The 18,016-nt window shown below is 39.9% G+C and overlaps 1 protein-coding gene and 1 pseudogene across 5 annotated transcripts in view; both read left to right on the forward strand.

The window, feature by feature from the left end:
• Positions 1-8: 8 nt before the first annotated feature.
• On the forward strand, positions 9-2,360 carry LOC121891119 (annotated as a pseudogene).
• Positions 2,361-3,973: 1,613 nt separating this feature from the next.
• The window catches only part of cita (citron rho-interacting serine/threonine kinase a), a 40,640-nt gene continuing 26,597 nt past the window's right edge, over positions 3,974-18,016 (forward strand). For 3 of the 5 annotated variants that reach the window (XM_042405623.1, XM_042405624.1, XM_042405627.1), the window contains exons 1-10: positions 3,974-4,101; positions 4,354-4,476; positions 4,587-4,728; positions 5,667-5,842; positions 6,781-6,882; positions 9,361-9,503; positions 9,877-9,970; positions 10,056-10,262; positions 10,360-10,513; positions 11,817-12,006. In XM_042405623.1, coding sequence (XP_042261557.1) covers positions 4,375-4,476; positions 4,587-4,728; positions 5,667-5,842; positions 6,781-6,882; positions 9,361-9,503; positions 9,877-9,970; positions 10,056-10,262; positions 10,360-10,513; positions 11,817-12,006 — 1,310 coding nt within the window. In that variant the 5' untranslated portion in view covers positions 3,974-4,101; positions 4,354-4,374. The remainder of the gene's footprint in view (positions 4,102-4,353; positions 4,477-4,586; positions 4,729-5,666; positions 5,843-6,780; positions 6,883-9,360; positions 9,504-9,876; positions 9,971-10,055; positions 10,263-10,359; positions 10,514-11,816; positions 12,007-18,016) is intronic. The other 2 variants (XM_042405625.1, XM_042405626.1) reach the window with 1 other exon arrangement.

An 18,016-nucleotide genomic window follows, 5' to 3' on the forward strand; every position in this document is an offset into this window, starting at 1 on the left:
AACAGTGGATGAAGAGAAAGGTAAAGAAACAGGTAGAAGACAGGAGAGTGGAGAGCAAGATAGCTGGGTGGGGCCAATAGTGCTGAGTGAGACTGATCTCTGCTCATTCTCTTGGCTGGCAGTCAGTGTGTGTGCCCACTATAGGATCATGGTCAGGATGGCAGCATGGGCCGAACTGGGCAGCGTTTGCCAGTGTGCCAGGGACAGAGGGCAAGCCTATTGAGAAGCAGTGTGATGGACACAATGGGTGCGACAGACTTGCTGCATCAACAGGCTTTTTGCTGCTGTGGCCAGAAATAAACCATAAATACCCCCCTGGCCTCCACCAACCGCTCGCCAGGCCTCCACACCCACACACCCTCACACTGAGACAGAAAGGAAAGAAAGAGAAAAGAAAAAGGAAAGACGGAGAGCGTGGCTTGTACGTGGTGCAGTGAAGCACAAGCCATCCAGGTAAAAAGAAAAAGATCATCCCTTTCCCGGACAGGCCTTTCGCTTTTACTCTCTCCCTACTCCCTCTTCGATCTGCATCCAAATGCTTGCTTCTTAAGTTTTTTTTTGTGCACTATTAATATGTTATTCTTACATATACAGCTGACAAAACTAGGATTTGAGTGAAATGAACAAGTAAAAGTTTGCAAATGTTGTGCTGATAGATTTATAGAGAAGTAGAGACATTTTGTCTTAGTAGCTGTTGTACTTGACCATGTTTTGAAGTTAAATGTTTCCACTGATGCACAAATCTATGTTCTTCTATTAATATATTTGATCTTGCCACTTATAGTGGTATTTTTGTGCTTTATAGAGGGAAAATGACAGAACAGCAGGGAACCCCAGACCAGCTGCCTGTCGAGAAGGGCCAAGGAGGAGCTGGAGCCACATATAAGGTATCTAATTGGTGATTTCACACATCACACTGCACAAATAAATGTATGTGTTGAAATTTAAACGAGTCAGAAAATATCATGGAATTTGGACTTCTCTGATGGCAGAAATTACACGTCACTGACTCCTCTGTTCCTGTCTTGTAGTTGGCAGTTTTTGAATTCGAGAACTTCCGTGGAAAGAAGGTGGAGTTGTCTGGTGAATGTAAAGATGTGTTGGAGAAGACACAGAGAGTTGGCTCAGTCATCGTTGAGTCAGGACCGTAAGTGTTTCCCTTCATCCAGTCATTCATCAGTGAAACATTTTTTACAGCATCCACATCATGTTTACTAGTTTTTTCCCTTGCTTTGTATGAATGTGTTTGCTCCATACTTCAGATGGGTGGGATTTGAGCGTCCAGGTTTTGCAGGAGAGCAGTTTATTTTGGAGAAAGGAGAGTATCCTCGCTGGAGCACCTGGACCAACTGCCTGAGTACCTACAACCTGAGCTCTTTCAGGCCCCTGAAAGTGGTCAGTATTCATGATAACACTTACTAGTCACTCGCTACTGACTGTAGACTTACTTGTTTGCAAGGAAGCACCGCCATTTCAACTGTCATTGCAATGTTAGCAGATGCAACATTCTGCAAAACAAGTGCAAACATGCTGTTTCTCTCTCCAGGACAGTGCAGATCACAAGCTCCACCTGTTTGAGAATGCAGGCTTTGAAGGCAGAAAGATGGAGATTGTTGATGATGACGTTCCCAGTCTGTGGGCTCATGGTTTCCAGGACCGTGTGGCCAGTGCTAAGGCCATCAATGGAACGTAAGCTGTAACCTCCTCAGTCATTGATATTATAGTAGTTGTCAGCATGGATCACACCCACTGTACTGTAATACCAATTAAAGTCAAACTCCCAATTTGGCATGGTGAAACTTGTAGTTAACAATATAAAGTCCAATAACTATTTTGTTTTTTAAGAGTATCTCATCTCATTGTCATGTAATCTTGTTGACTGTCCTGGAAATGTTATTCAGTGCTCTGTATCTTCTCTCTAAAGGTGGGTGGGATACATGTATCCAGGCTACAGAGGGCGCCAGTATGTGTTTGAGCATGGAGACTTCAAGCACTGGAATGATTGGGGAGCCACTGCACCTCAGATCCAGTCCGTCCGACGTGTGCGGGACATGCAGTGGCACAAGAAGGGGTGCTACATTGCCCCTGCACCTGTTCCTGACCCTACACCTAACCCAGATCCCAGCCCCACTCCCAACCCTACCCCTGACCCTCAACCTGTTCCCAATCCCAAACCCCCAACCCAACCCCAACCTTAATGCCACACCTCCAGCACCTCCTACAGCAACTGGGACAAGCTGAAGGCAGCTGGCCAGTCCCCAGTCTCTCCTCCACACCCACTGTTAGTCTAGGCTATCTGAATATGACATTTTGAACTGGAACTGACCATAATGAAACATGTATCTCTGTTGAAAATAAAGGTTTTGGCCCTGATTTTGGTTATCCGCAAATTATTGCATGTTATTTATTTTGCATAAAGGAATACCAGAAATCAGTTGTACTGAAAGTATAATTATGATTGCATTAGAGTCGATGAATTAGTTAAGAAAGCTGATAAGGAGGAACACTGATAGTTCAGACTGGAAAATAGCAGCAAAAAGACTGTGATAATAGTGGTATGGTTGAATCGGCACTCTACTGATTTTATGCATACAGGATAGTAGGCTATACTTGCCATGAGGAGTACTACTCAGCCTGTAAAGAAGTTGTATAATGTCCTCTGTGGCTCTGGAGAAGCTGTCAAGTCTGAGAAAATGGCTCGGACTTGCAGACTTCAAATTTATAAAGGAAAGCCTGCATTATAAACTGGGGTATGGTTTTTCAAAGACATGGGAATTTACTATTCAAACCATTCAAATATCAGCTCTTTAAGGACACTACTGTGGGAGTAATGTTTTAAAGTTGATATCTCAAAAACTAAAAGTGCTTTATGGACAGCTTCCTGATGTGGAAATGCTTAACATATTAAAATATGGTACCTTTAGCACCACCATGTGGTCAGTTATTACGTGTTTTATGTTTTCGCAAATAACTCATGAACTGTGAGGCGTGGCAAAACAGTATTTGCACAGTGTGCTCCTTGGATGAAGCTGATTCGACTGATATAGGCCGCGCCCCTGTGGGGCTAGAGAGATTTTCCGCCATTTTAGATTTTTTGGTAAGCACATTTTCTGTTTCTTTTGGCACATATTTCATCTAATCTTCACCTAACTTGGTACATACCATATTTAGTTTACCCCGAACGAAACTTATGAGTTCGTTTTAGGGTATCACTTAACATTTGTCTGTAATTGGTTACCAAACTTTTGAAGGCGTGGCCTGATGCACTTAAAGGGCCATAACTCTTCAATATTATATTGGATTGCAACCACATTTGGAAAAGTTGTACATACAGTCACATTGTATGAAGTGTGTAACATTTCATACAATGGTACTCAGAGGGGTGCTAAAGTAACATTATAAAATTATATTTCTGCAATTCTATTGTCCTTTAATAAAATTAAACTTGGTACACAAGTTCTCCATGAGAATCTCCATGACATACTAAGTCATAGCACCAACAGCCCCACCTTGTGGCCATTAGTAAAACACCACCATACCACTTATTAACTGCCATACCTCTTTAATGTAATACTCCACATTAACCAAATTCAGCAAAGTTGTACAGATTGGGATAATGAACACTTACTTACTTCATTGTTGTTGTTTTTTTACCTCATTGTTGGCTGCTATTACATTTTAATTTCACTTTGGGATCAATAAAGTGTCTATCTATCCATCTATCTATCTATCTATCTATCTATCTATCTATCTATCTATCAAGGAGATGGTGCAACCCTTTAAAATTTGTGGTAATGTTATTTTCAAAGAACAATTATCCTTTTTTTTAAAGACGCTTTCATCAGAGGCTCTCCTCGATGTGGTGAAGCACGGGCTGAAACCATTGGTTAAACACACCAACTGGACCCGCCCAGAGAGATCTATCTATCCAATCAAACGCAGCTTCATTCACCATGCTCGAGAGGTGGGCGGGGAACGCGCAAAATTTGAAAGTTTACCGGAAATAATGTTTGACCGAGAGGAGAACAGTTGTGCTGCTTTGCTCATCAATGTATCCCTGTAAATTAACAAAAGAGTTGTAACTACCTGCATGGCAGCCTGGTGAGTAAGCTCATACTGTACTCTTTTGTCTCTGTAGATATAACTGAGTGTGTGTGGCGTCAACGTTTTTGTTAGCGTACTTAGCAAACAAACGTTAGCCAACGTCAGTTTAGCATGCTAAAGGGACGTATTGTTGACATTTTGTTGTCCCTGTGTTTTTTCTTGGCCTGTTTATAACATCATACAACCGTCGTAGTGCACTTAATTGCAAACTTCCTGTCACTTCGACCGAATATGTGTCTTTTCGCTCAGGTTATCTGTTGTTAAGCAGCCATGTTGAAGTTTAAATACGTGAGTCAGGGAAGCCTGAAAATGCTGCCAAGCTCCTCGGACCCCATCACCAGCCGCAGCTCACGACTTAATCAGGTGTTTCAGGTAAGAACACAAAGTATGTAACTGTACACAATGTATGCGTTGTGTAAAAACAACCATAGTAACTGTCAGTAGCTGACTTCCTCTTTCCTGTGTTTGTGCATTGTTCCCAGGGTCGAGTCAGCCTGTGTGGGCAGCAGGGAGGATGTAATCTGGGTCGGGAAGACTTACTGGAGGCTCTGCTACTACTGTACCAAGAGTGCAGCTCTCCAGAGCTCATGAAGATACACCATGTGGCCAACTTTGTCAACAAGTGTAAGCATACTGTACATTTTACACAATATGTAGGATTTCTTGTTTATTTTTAGACGCCAATCTAATATTTGTTCTATTCTGTGCACACAACATCTATTGTCCATCCTGGGAGCATCCTCTGTTGCTCTTCCTTAGGTGTCTTCCATTTTCCCCCCATTAAAGGTGTTTTGCACAGTTTTTCTTTCTTCAAATCAAAGTTCTAAGGACAGATGATGTTGTATTGCTGTACAGATTGTAAAGGCTCCTGAGGCAAGTTTGTGATCTGTGATATAAGGCTATACAAATAAAACTGACTTGACTAGTATTTTTCTAGTCACAACATCAACTGATACAGTCTGCATTGTACAGTATCAGTTGGTGTTGTTGGTACAACTTTTCAGACAGATTTCAGTGCAATTGAGTGGCTTTGCTATTGTTGTTGAACATGATACTTTTATTCTGTGTCTAGTTTACTTTTGTCACAGTGTAAAGTACTTCAGTCATTTTGGTTGTCTTGCTTGCTGTACCAATTGTTTGTTCATATGATTTCAGTTTTCTAGTTCCTTCCTTATATTATATTATATTTTCAATACAATATTAATGTCAAACAGACATCAAATGCCAGATCTTCATCTTGATAACGGTTGGTGGACTGTGTCAACACTAGGGACAACACCAGTGGGAATAAGTCCAGGAATTTATTCTTCTATCCCTGGCAAAGTCTTATATGTAATATTGTCAATAAATCCCCGAAAACATGTAGCTAATTAGTGTAAATAAGTGCAGATTCCACATTAACGGATATCAACCATAAAAGTAATACTGGACATAGTCTATATTATTCTCAATACCAGCCAGCTAGACTCTTGCAACACATATAGCAATGTTTTTTATCTAATATGTCTGTGTATATCTCTCTGAAACAAACGTCTGTGTGTTTGTTTGTGTCTGTGAAACAGTTTCTGAAGTGGTCTCAGAGCTACGGGCTTTGCAGCCTGGGCTTCATGACTTTGAAGTACGTGCAGTGGTGGGTCGTGGTCACTTTGCTGAAGTCCAAGTGGTCCGGGAGAAGGCCACTGGGGATGTTTGTGCACTGAAGGTCATGAACAAGACAGTTTTACGGACCCAAGAAAATGTAAGATCCATATGGTTTTATTAAGTTAAAACATTGTGACAGGATTGTAAAATGTAGAAAATACATTTTAGAGAGTCATTTTACATTTAATTAATTTCATTTAGCCAGTCCTCATTATTTCGTCTGAGACTGTTTTTCAACCAATACCAAGAGATTAAACCATGAATTTAGCATACTCAGCTGCTGCTGGACTTATAGTTTAGAGATCTGAAATATAAATGTTCATAATTACTTTAGAAACATTTCATACACACATGATAAACTAAATATTTTTTTTGATTAACATGGACGCTGACCAAAAATTGTGCTGTTTGTCACCAAAGAATCATGAATGAGATGAACAAGAGGAAAAGCCCTATTTTCATTAATGTGCGCTGCTTTGCATTTATTCCTTAAGTTACATATCTGTAGGACTGAGAAAAGTGATGTTTTTATTGTTGCATTGTCCCCCATGCAAGCCCACTGGATGGTGCTGTAGGGCTGAACTCAACAGAACAAAATCTGGGTACATTATTTCACAGCTGTGCTCTCTGGCATGTGACTAATGGAGCAGATTTCAGACAGAATAGTACATGAGTTGCAACAGGAAGCAAGCTGAAGTGAGCAATACAATGAACAACTTGTATTTAAAAGAAATGATTTGTTCATGCCACCTGTGAACATTATTACATAACTTTAAATGAAATCTTGCATATAAAACAAGCAGCAAGAAGAAAAGGAAGGGCACGATCTCTTATTACAAAGTTTTATATGTGCTTAAAAAATAGTAAAAGTTTGGATTGCATTTAAAAGCCATTAAAACTGTAAAGGTAGTACCTTCTCAGTGTTTTAGATAGATGAGTTTATGTGGCTGATCACAATAACAATTTGTGCAGCACTGCTGTTGAATGTAATTCATGTATAGCTGCTGATTGCATGTATTCATACATCCTTCTCAGGTGGTTTTTCATGAAGAGGAGCGGAGGATTCTGGCTCTGAACAGCAGTCCCTGGATCCCACAGCTTCTCCACGCTTTCCAGGATAAAGATCATGTCTACCTGGTGAGACTGCAGTTTGTCTTCAACCTCAAGGGCGGATTGAAATTACTATTGAGCATTTAATGCCTCCTTGTTAGAAGAATATTATTCCTCTAACATGTTTACTCCAATTTAATCTCTTTCAATGGATGAAATGGGAGTCAGTTTATAAACATGCAAAGGAAATGGCCTAGAAGGTATAGTACTTACTGGGTGTAATATACGCTGAATTGCCTACAGTTACAGGCCCTTGAGCTATCAAGGTGTCCATTTAATTGATGTATACTAACCAAGAGAGACTTTTGATACCTCTGTGGTTCCTGGCTCAGCCATTGCTTACAAGCAAGGCTGCAGATTTGTGTCAAAATCTTCAATTGTATTTATTCAACCAAGCTGAAAATGTGTAGCAGCAGTGGCCAAAAGTGGTTGTTTACTCTGTGCCCTCTGCTAGTAGTAATTGTATTATTTTATGTTATGTTTGATAGTTACTTTAGTTAAGTTATACCCCTTTACATGTTCTTCATATTCATAATGTACTTATGTTTATAATTTCTTAACATTTTGGGAAATACGCTTGTTTACCATCAAAGTTAGTCAGATGAGAGAATATACATTTTATCTATTATTCCAGTACAGAGAAGGTTCAAGACATGTTAATCTAGTTTAACTCAAGAGTGAAAAAGGAAAAAATATACTGTCAAAACAACTCCAAAACTGCAGTCACTGGGCCCAGCTATTGTTGTTCAAACATTGCTCCAGTGCATAAGCTGCTCTTAAAGCTACAATGTCTTTTTTTCTGTCCCTATATGTGTTTTATACACAAGGAACACCATAGCATTTTTGTTTCCATGTAAAGCTGTGTACAAGAAAGCTATGGACTTGTGTGAAGATGCACATTTTTTCATTTTCCTTCACAGCTGAGGTCTCCAGTATGTGACTCATAGAACAGTGGGATCAGTCAGAATAGTACATGAGCTGCTACAGGAAGCGATCTGAAGTGAGCAATGAAAGGAACAACTTGTGTATAGAGGAAATGCTTTGAAGCAGGAGGAAATAGTTAACCTTCGAAAGAGAAAAAAAAATCTTCCAAGAACTTAAAAAAGTTTTTCATGGCATCAGGCTAGCCACTAATACATATAAGAGAAACTTGGGTTTTGTTCAGGTAACTGAAACTGTCCAAAGCTGCCATCCCTGAGCTGGACAGGACTGTTGTTGCTAGATAGATTGGTCCATTGCATTAGCTAACTGCTCCTAAAACTGCAGTCTTTCATGCAAGAAAGCATGTCTGGGAAAAAGCTGAGGAAACATATATCACTGACAGATAGTTAGTAGTTAGTATGCTAACCGTTTCACCTATGGGTAAAACACAACCTGGATGTTGGTACTTAATGTGGGTACATAGAATTAATATATTATAGATCTTCTCATTTGACTCTGGTTAAAAAGTTAATCTAATGAGACATATTTCCTAAAATGTTAGTTTTTGTCTAATAGTCTAATCTTTAACCATGAAACACAGTGTCAATTTGCTCCTCACAGAGAGCGTCCAGTGTCACAAAGAATCTAGATTTTCTGATTACCTGTAAGACTGGCTTAGCTTGTCCAAAACAGCCTTTCCTGCCTAACCAAGCCTTATATTTATTTAACTATTTACTGCCCTTTGTTATTATTTCACTCATTCTCCCTTATATCAGTATACCTTGCATCATGCCCTCCTCATGTCTGTCTCCATTCTTCCTCCCCCTCTCTTTTCACTCCCCCCTGTCTCACTCTGCTCCCTAACTGAGCATGGAGGAAAATACAAAGCATCCATCTTTATCCGTGTGTCAGAAAGGCACCCAGTCTCCCTGTTGCTAGGTAACACTGGAGAATGCTCCCGTTCATTCAGACTCGTCGACCATTCATGCACTAGGGGCTCTCATCTGTTATGGCTGTATAGTTGCCATCGTATAGCTCAAATCACCCTGACCAATGCCTTTCATCTCAGGATGCAGACAGCAGAAAAGAGAAAGTCAACATGACCAATTTTGATTTGTATTACCAAACTTTAAGAATGCTGAATCTTTATCTTTTTTTGCCATAGCATGTTGATTTGACTGAAAAAACACATGTCTGCTTGTTGCTTATGGTCACAGACACACTTGATACTCAAGGATTTTGCAGTTATTGTTCGTGTATTTTTAGATTTTGAAGACCAATCGTTTGACTGCAGCATCACAGATAAATCGGCAATAGTATCCGGTGTTACATAACTGAATCTATAATGAGAACTACCCTATACGCTTAAGCTGAATAGGGCTTTGATGTAAGCTCAGACATGTGATCCTACACTTGTTGCTTTTTTTTCTAAATATAGGCCTATTTATAGGCATTCATAAATGTTTCAACAGCCTGTGATACCTGTTAATTTTAATCATATTCAAACACACATTCATTCAAGTTCCAAGTGTTGGTCACAGTTTTAAGCTGCCAATTCCTGACTGCATACAAATGTGTCTTCAGGCGATGGAGTACTTGCCAGGTGGAGACCTGATGTCCCTGCTAAACCGATATGAGGATCAGTTTGACGAGTCCATGGCTCAGTTCTATTTGTCTGAACTGGTAGAGGCCATTCATGCTGTCCACCAGCTAGGCTACATCCACAGGTGAGAAACCAGCTACTGAATCCAATGTCAGAGCCAGAGGACAGGCCACTCATGGCTTTGAAGAATAACGTAATAACATAATCCTAAGCTGCTACTTCTACTCTTAGATCCCCACGAAATAATTCCTTGTTCGTCTTTTGTTTTCCCTGGAGCGCCACATGCACACGATTCAGGAAAATTCTAACTGGACATGAAAAATGTAGCATTGTATTTAACCTAGAGCCCTCCAGTGTGCTGTTATATAATACAAAACATTGCTGGAGTTTACAAATGTATTCCATTATCATCAGAACAGGAGACATATTACAGTACTCAGGCAACAAACAGCTCTGTAAAAGCAGTATCAAATCTCTTCTAAACTATCCACTTGCAGAGATGTCAAACCAGAGAACGTTCTCATCGATCGGACCGGTCACATTAAGCTGGCAGACTTTGGATCAGCTGCCAGGCTGACTGCTAACAAAACAGTAAGTAGATTATAGAGTTCGCTCTACGACTCAACTTCAGTATTCTTGACAGTGACATCATCATATTTGATTGACGTGTTTTCAGGTGGCAGCTCCCACAGTGCCTGTTGGGACCCAGGACTTCCTCTCCCCTGAGGTCCTGGCAGCCATGAATGGGGGCTTTCACAGCACATATGGGGTAGAGTGTGACTGGTGGTCCCTTGGGGTCATAGCCTATGAGATGATCTATGCCAGGTCTCCTTTTTCTGATGGCACTTCTACAAGGACCATTCACAACATCCTCAATTTCCAGGTACATAGACTGTATGCTCATATCTGATATGTTAAAGGATTCCAGATAAATGTATCTATGCATTTTGTAATAAATCCTTGTCCACGTTTGCCTGCAGCATTTTCTAAAGTTTCCTCAGGAGCCGCGGGCCAGTAAGCAGTTTGTAGACCTGGTGCAGAACTTGCTATGTGGAGCCAAAGAGCGACTGGGGTTCCAGGGACTACGCTGTCACTCTTTTTTCGCCAGTGTAGACTGGAACAACTTAAGACAAGGTGAATAGATTTCTCTCCCTTGAGACTTTGTTCTCCTGTTTTTTTTGTTGTTGTTTTTAGTCAAAATGCTCAATTTGGCTTGAAATGACACAGTGTCGCTGTAATCACGTTACTGGACAGATGATATATGACCAGTTGTCAAATATAAATGTTGTTTATAATATACTTAAGTGTACTGGGTGCGTGTGGTTGCGCATGGACAACAAACAGCAATTGCGTTGCCAGTGGTGTTGTGGGTAGTAAAATAATGAGATTCTGTGTGCCGTTGGCAGTAGGCCAGCTCTTTCCTGAAGGGGAGAATGGGAGGGAGGCAGAGACTAGAAGCGAGGCAGACTGAGTAAAGATCTGCAACTCATCTGCTTCTCAGTAGACGCAGCACAAATCTTTTATGCTAGCGACACCAGACACACACTCTGTGGTGGAAATACATGTGCGACTGTTGGACGTCATTGTTGCCATCAGATGTGAGACTGCATTGAATGACAAAGAGTTTGACATTTTCACCTGACCAGCTGTGGGAAAATAACACCCATAACACTCACATTAATGGACATTTTCAGTGAAGCATGGTCACATTAAAGAACCGCAGCTCTACGGAGGTTCTGTAATTCATATGTGTAGCTGCAGGGGTGATGAGAGTTTATTTTGCTGCGCAGAACAGCTCATGTCTTCAGATGAATTAACACCTCTTTTTGTAATTCTGAGTCATTTCCTCTGAGCTGTATTGGTGCTATAATATTCATATCAACACCAAATATTAATTAATCTAGTTGTTTGTTAACAATCCACGATTTTTAGTAGACTATGATACAGTGTTTGGAATATAGGAGCTTTTTGTGCGTATGGAAAGAGGAGGATTTATTGATTTTTCCAAATGATAATTGATTTTTTTTTTCCTTTAAGTAATAAATATCAAATAAAATATAAAAAAATAGAATCACATACATAATGTTTATTGAAAACACAGCTCTATTTTATTAATAATTGGACACAGATAGAGCTTTATGTTTCAGCTTTGGCTCCAGCTGATTAGCTTGGTCTGCTGCAGTGAGGGAGAGCGAGTGAGCATGTGTGTATGAGAGAAGGAGGGAGGGAGGGACAGAGGCAGCATGTGCATCAACGCGCGACTTACCGCACTCTAGGCTTCCACCGCTCTGCTCTGTTCCTCCTCCTTTCCTTTCTCTCCCCTTTCTCCTCGTTGTGTTTTTTTTTCTCCCAATTTTTTTTTTTTACTACCTTGTTCGTCATTGCTCCCATTCTCCTTGCCCTCTCTTACTCCCTCCTCTCATCCTTTCTCCTGCAGTTCTCCCGCCTTTCGTTCCTGCGTTGCACGCTGAAGATGACACCTCTAATTTTGAGGAGCCGGAGCAGGCAGCCCCCCGGCCAGCCTCAGCAGCCCAGCGAGGAGCTCTGCCAGCGGGCTTCCAGGGCCAGGATCTGCCCTTTCTAGGCTGGTTCTTCAGCAGAGCGTTAACAACATTGGCCAAAACGGAGTAAGTGCTACCTGTTTACTATGTATTGTTTGGCTTTTTTTCAAAGACTCCCTCTCATTTTCCTGTAGTCAGTGCAGAGACCTCTCGCATACACCTCTCTAACACACCTTTGTTGGTTAGAGACCTCATGCTACCATTGGCTGCTGCTCTGCCATTAGACTCCTCATTACCATGGCAACAAATTCCGGGTAGCCTTGTTTCAGGTGACCTAGTGTGGTGCCCTGGGCAGTTGGTGTTGTGTCCCTGTCATTAGTGTTGTGCCTGTTGGGGCTAAAATGGGTTTGGCCATATGCTGTGTCAGACAAGGAATGAGAGAGGGGAGGGAGGGATCCCCCTGTTCTCTGGTGGTCTCTTCTTCTGATTCTTGTTTTTGTGCTTTGGAATCAGACATAGTTGATCTGATGCATAGATAGATCAAATGAATGGACCAGAGGCTGTGAGCTGGCGTTATCTTGCCATCTGTGCTGATTGGTATGCGGCTGAGTGTGTCAATGAGGTTTGCTGAGAGGTGGAACCCCACACATAGACACACTCCCACCCTCGCTGCTGTTGTGCTCTCTCTGTTACTGTGCAGCATAATGGGCTCCTGACTTTTATAGCATAGGTTTTGGGACTGTAATTATCCCTAATGGTGTTTGGCTTCTTAACCTCTGACAATAATGCAAGAGGATGGGTTTCTTTTCTGTAGCCCCATGGCAGTGTTCTAGTAGGTTAATGGTACTGGAGACTGCGGATCATGACAGCAGCAGCAACAGAAAAGGAAGGAAAAAGTGTTAGCAGATTAGACAGGAAAAAGGATGAGAGCTCAGATTGGGGGAGAGAATCTATTTCTATGGTTACTACCGTGATGTTTTTTTTTTTTCCTCCCAGTCCCCACCCCCATCTTTACCCGTCTCATCTCCTCCTCTTATTTTCTCCGTCTTCTAATGTTCCTGTCCCTTGCTGTTACACCATCAGTCATCTGTTCATGGTTTTTAACTGAAGCCAGTCATTTTCTTTGCTGCATTTGATTAAGAGGACATTAACACTCCTAGGATGTGTCAAATTTGTGTGTGTGTGTGTGTGTGTGTGTGTGTGTGTGTGTGTGTGTGTGTGTGTGCATATGCGTCTACACAATGTTCATTACAATACAAAAAGGGAGAGAGAAATGAGCCCAGAGCCAGGCATAATGAAATGCTAATAATGTGTTTTGGGGGTTCCTGATATTCTTTTTTTTTTCATTCTGTGTGAACTTGTCTGTCTTAGTCCTCATTAGTAAAACTCAACAACAAAATCTCCTTAACAGCTTGCCTGAAATTTAAAGATATCAGAAATGTGTTGTTCCCTAACAACAAGCCTTCAATAACTAAATCTGTCAAATCTGTTTTGAATCATATCATTTATAAAGGGGGATGCCACCCAAAGAGCTCAGGCAGCTAAAAATGTGAAAACGGAAATAAGGAAAGCTAAGCTGAAATATAAAGACAAATTAGAGAAAGAACTTGGCAAGAGTAACTCCTGTTTTGCATGAGAAGGGATCAAGTCAATGGTGGAGAGAAAGGGAAGAAAGCTGTTTTATCTGACAGACCTGATAGAGTGCTGGCAGATGAACTGAATCATTTTTACTTACATTTTGATGAGCATGATTTTAAAAATGAACATCTAGCTTTTAGGGATGATACCAGAGCCCCCTGAGAGCAGTATAATCATTGATGAGGAGAAATGCTGAAATCTCTCATGCACACTAAAGAGTGGAAAAGTCCCGGCCCCGATGGCATTGGAGGCAGGCTACTCAATAACTGTGCCAGGCAATTATGTGGCATTCTTTCTTTAATATTTCAGTGTCCATTTCTTCAGAGAGATGTTCCAAAAATATGGAAAGACTCCTTTGTTGTGCCAGTGGCCAAGGTTAGGACTCCCAAATAACCAAATGATTATCATCCTGTGTCCCTTATGACTATGAAGGCTTTTGAGAGGATTGTTAGAAACTTACTATGACTAGAAGGTAGTCAAAACTATGCTAGGTTTCTTTTTTATTGACTTTTCTTCTGCCTTTAATTGCATACAGCCCCTCATTCTTGCACTCAGGCTTGTGAAGAACTTTGCTCCAGATTTTAATACTATATGCTGGCTTATGAGCTTTTTAACTGACCATTCCCAGAGGGTGAAAGTAAATGGGGCCCTCTCTAGTGTTTGTAAGTCTTCCACTGGTTCACCACAAGGGTGCGTTCTCTCATCCCAACTGTTTGTTTTGTACACCAATGATAGTTTGAGCCAACATGAGTCCAGACATATCATCAAATTTGCAGATGACTCTGTTATAGTGAGTCTTCTCAAAGACGATGAGACTTGCCCCCATCACCTACCCTTATAAATGGGGAAGAGGTAGAGGTGGTTAGCCAGTATAAATATCTGGGGACAATTGTGGATGAGCTTTGAGCCTAATATGAAGGCAGTCTTAAATAAAGGTTACAACTTATTCTTATTCTTTTTTTAAGGAAGCTGAGCAGTTTTAAGGTAGACAAATCACTTTTGAAAATGTTTTGCTCATCTTGTATTGAGTCAGTCTTTACCTTTTGCTTTTATTTGCTGTTTAGGTAACCTAAACCTGACAAATAAGAATATTTTCAGGAAAATTGTGAGGATGAGCTCTAAAATCACTGGCTGTAATTGACTGAATGACCTCTGTCTTGTTCATCAGAAGAGAGTCATTAGGAAAGCTCAGGATATTCTTTAGGACCCTCTACACCCTCTTTATTCTGAGTCTTCCCTCCTTCCCTCTGGGTGTAGGTACAGGATGCCTAGTTGCAGCAGGAATAGATATGGTCGCTCTTTTGTCCCAGAGGCTATCCACAGTTTGAACTTGTAGCTGGAGGGTATGTGGACTAGGACTGATTAACCCTGATATTGTTTGTGTTACTGTTATGTCTGATGGACACTTTTGTATGTTCTGGCTATATAGTACTGAAACTGTATTTCCTTTTAGCTGTATGTGTTTTACGACTTAATCTTAATGTTGTTTATGTTCCTTTAGCTGTATGTGTTTTAAGACTCAATGTTCTTTATGCTTTTTAACTGTTTGCTGCAAAATGCATAGCCCCAGTGAGAATAATAAAGATTTCTCTACTCTACTCTATTGTTCTTTGCAACAGGGCTTCTATATAGGCACATGAACTTCCAGGAATATCTGCCTTTTGAGGATTTTTTAGGTAGCATTGGAAATTCAGAAGTAAGTTGGAAAATTACTACTGTTAATATTTTTCCCAGGTTGTGAGTATTTTTGTTTTAATGCCCACTAGTGAATGGGCAAAAGGACAACAGTGTCCATGGTCAGTCTGAGTGGTTAGTCATCCAACACTTTGGTGGTCAAGAACAGGATATCTTGACAGCCACTGGCCAGATTACCATGAATGGATACTGCCAGATGGCCATGGTAAGGGTATTCATAGTCCCCAGAGGAGTCCTAATGATTTAGGTGACTTATCTGACTTTTGTATTTTCAGAATTTCTCCTTCACAAGGTATCTCAGAAACTAATGGCCCGATTTCCAAGAAATATTCTGAGGGTATTCATGGTCTTTGATGATGATTCCATATGTTTTAATGCCATCCTGTTCTTTCCTTTAGTGCCACCATCAGGCCAAAATCTCCAGTTATACATCAGAAAAAAATCTAAATGTATTGCCCAAATTGCTGAGCACACACAGTATATGCTCCACAGCAGATAAACACGTTTGATTTTAATCACCCACACTGCATTTACATGGTAGCGGTAAGATTTTTGAGAATAACAAATTTGTCAGTGTGTTGTGTTTTTTCCATCCATATGTTCAAATTTTGCTCTAAAAATCAGACTTTAGACATGTTTATAAAAGAGATCCATTTGATGGATTATTGCATATAATTTCCCCTCATTGTTACATTTCAACAAATGTGATGTTTGTTTACATGATTTGAACTAATTTTTGTATACTTTATTTAAATACAGTTTGTCCAACAACAAAAAAAGCATTTAAACATAAACACAATCTTTGTACTAAAACAAGATTGAACACAAAGATTTAACTTTGCATCATCCACTCCATTTGATACACTGTCAAAATATTTGCATGAATGAAGATGGTTTCTTTGTCTGTTGATTTCTTCCACTTAATTATTGTGTGTTTTATTAGCTCAGTTTAAGCATGACATTGAAATTACGAATTAGGCTACTGTCCACTGAGTGAATGAAGTGGTTTTACTTGCGTGTCTGGTCAATTACATGACCCATTATTCAGAAACATTAATCAAAAATTACGATATGTTTACACACTAGTGTCTAACAGTACTATATATTGATCTCATACAAATTATGAATAGTATATTAAATGTGAGGGTTACCTGAGTGGTAATTTTTCAGTTTTCAGATTGATGGTTCCCCAGAAAATTCCCTTTATTTGCAACACTGTTTGTGTACTTGATAAGTGCCGCTAAGCCTTTGACTTTCGTACTTTCCCTGAATCCCCGTCTTTCTTTGATTCTCTTCAATAATGCAGTCTGCACTGGCTACTCATTTATTTTCCCTCCATAGTAAGAGACATGACAACTGCTATATTCCTCAGCTATGAAAAGAGTAGCCTTGCATTTTGTCTTTGGTCAGAATATTTATTTTCTATTCTGCCTACATGATGATTAGAACAATTAAAGTATGAGCCATTCTGGATGGATCCAGGATCCATCCAGGATCGTAAAGAAGATATCCATCCATCCTCTATATTTACTTATCCTGCACAGGATTATGGGGGGCAGGGTAAGTCCTGAATAGGTTTTTTAGCCTTGCAGGCCTTTAACAGGTCTAACCAGATAAACACATTCTTATATATGGGCAATTTGGAGATAAAACTCTCTTTGTTTGTGAAATGTTTTTAGAAAGAAACTGGTAAATGGGAAAAATATGCAACTCAATGCAGAAAACTCCCAGCTAAAGACCTTTAAACTGCCATATTATCTGTACAGTAGCTCCCTAAACTGTTCAACTAGGCACTGGAGAACTTTATGAATTTTGATGTCCAACATCAATTTTTAATTGGCAATAGATTCAGCTAACTGGACCACTTTTTAATTTAATCTAGATTCCTATGAAAAGCCTGGTTTGGGTGTTGCTGTTTTTGTTGGTTATTTGAGCCAAATGTGTGTGCATGTCTATATACTCTCTCTCCATATATACAGTATATACTGGGGGATGTTTCTCAATGCAGAGAAGTGAAGGGAGCAGAAATATGTGTCAGAAACACAGAAACTTAATTTGACTCACATATTGATATTGTTTAACTGGAGTAATTGCATTGTAAAGCAGAATCTGACTAGAATAATTTGAAATGGAATTTATTAGTTTGAAACTGAATGTAATATTATGAAATTGAATTAGTTGCTCTGAAACTGTATTTGATCCTCACTGAAAATTTAACTCTATATACTCCCACATTCAGTTCTCACAATTCAAATTCAGTTCTTGACATTCAATTTCAGTTCACTGAGACACACATCCGGTTGTTGAGGAAGAGCAATCGAATGCAGGTTCACAGATTCATGTATATTATTTGTTTATACAAACCTGTGAATCGAGCCTTTGGTCACGCTTCGACATGCTCGTAGTATCATATCCAGAGAACTGAAGGGAATTTTTGTACAATTTTAAAAATGAACTTGATCCATTTATGATATGATAATATTAACAGTAGCCCACAAAGGCCAAAATGTTACCATGGTGATGGATCAGGCACACAAGTCAAGACATTTTTATGTTGAATAGAGAAAACACTTCAGGCTTTCAAAATATCTAGCTCCCATGATATCACATTACAGTATGTGAAAAGGAGTTCTGTGAATCTGCACTCAATTGCTCTTTCTCAACAACCGGATGTGTGTCTCAGTAAACTGAAATTGAATGTCAAGAACTGAATTTGAATTACTAGAAATTCATTTTAATTGTGAGAACTGAATGTGGAAGTGTACCAAGTGTTGAATTTTCAGGGAGGATCAAATAGTGTCAG

This window comes from Thunnus maccoyii, chromosome 3, assembly GCF_910596095.1.
Source record: "Thunnus maccoyii chromosome 3, fThuMac1.1, whole genome shotgun sequence".
In the NCBI taxonomy this organism is placed as follows: domain Eukaryota; kingdom Metazoa; phylum Chordata; class Actinopteri; order Scombriformes; family Scombridae; genus Thunnus; species Thunnus maccoyii.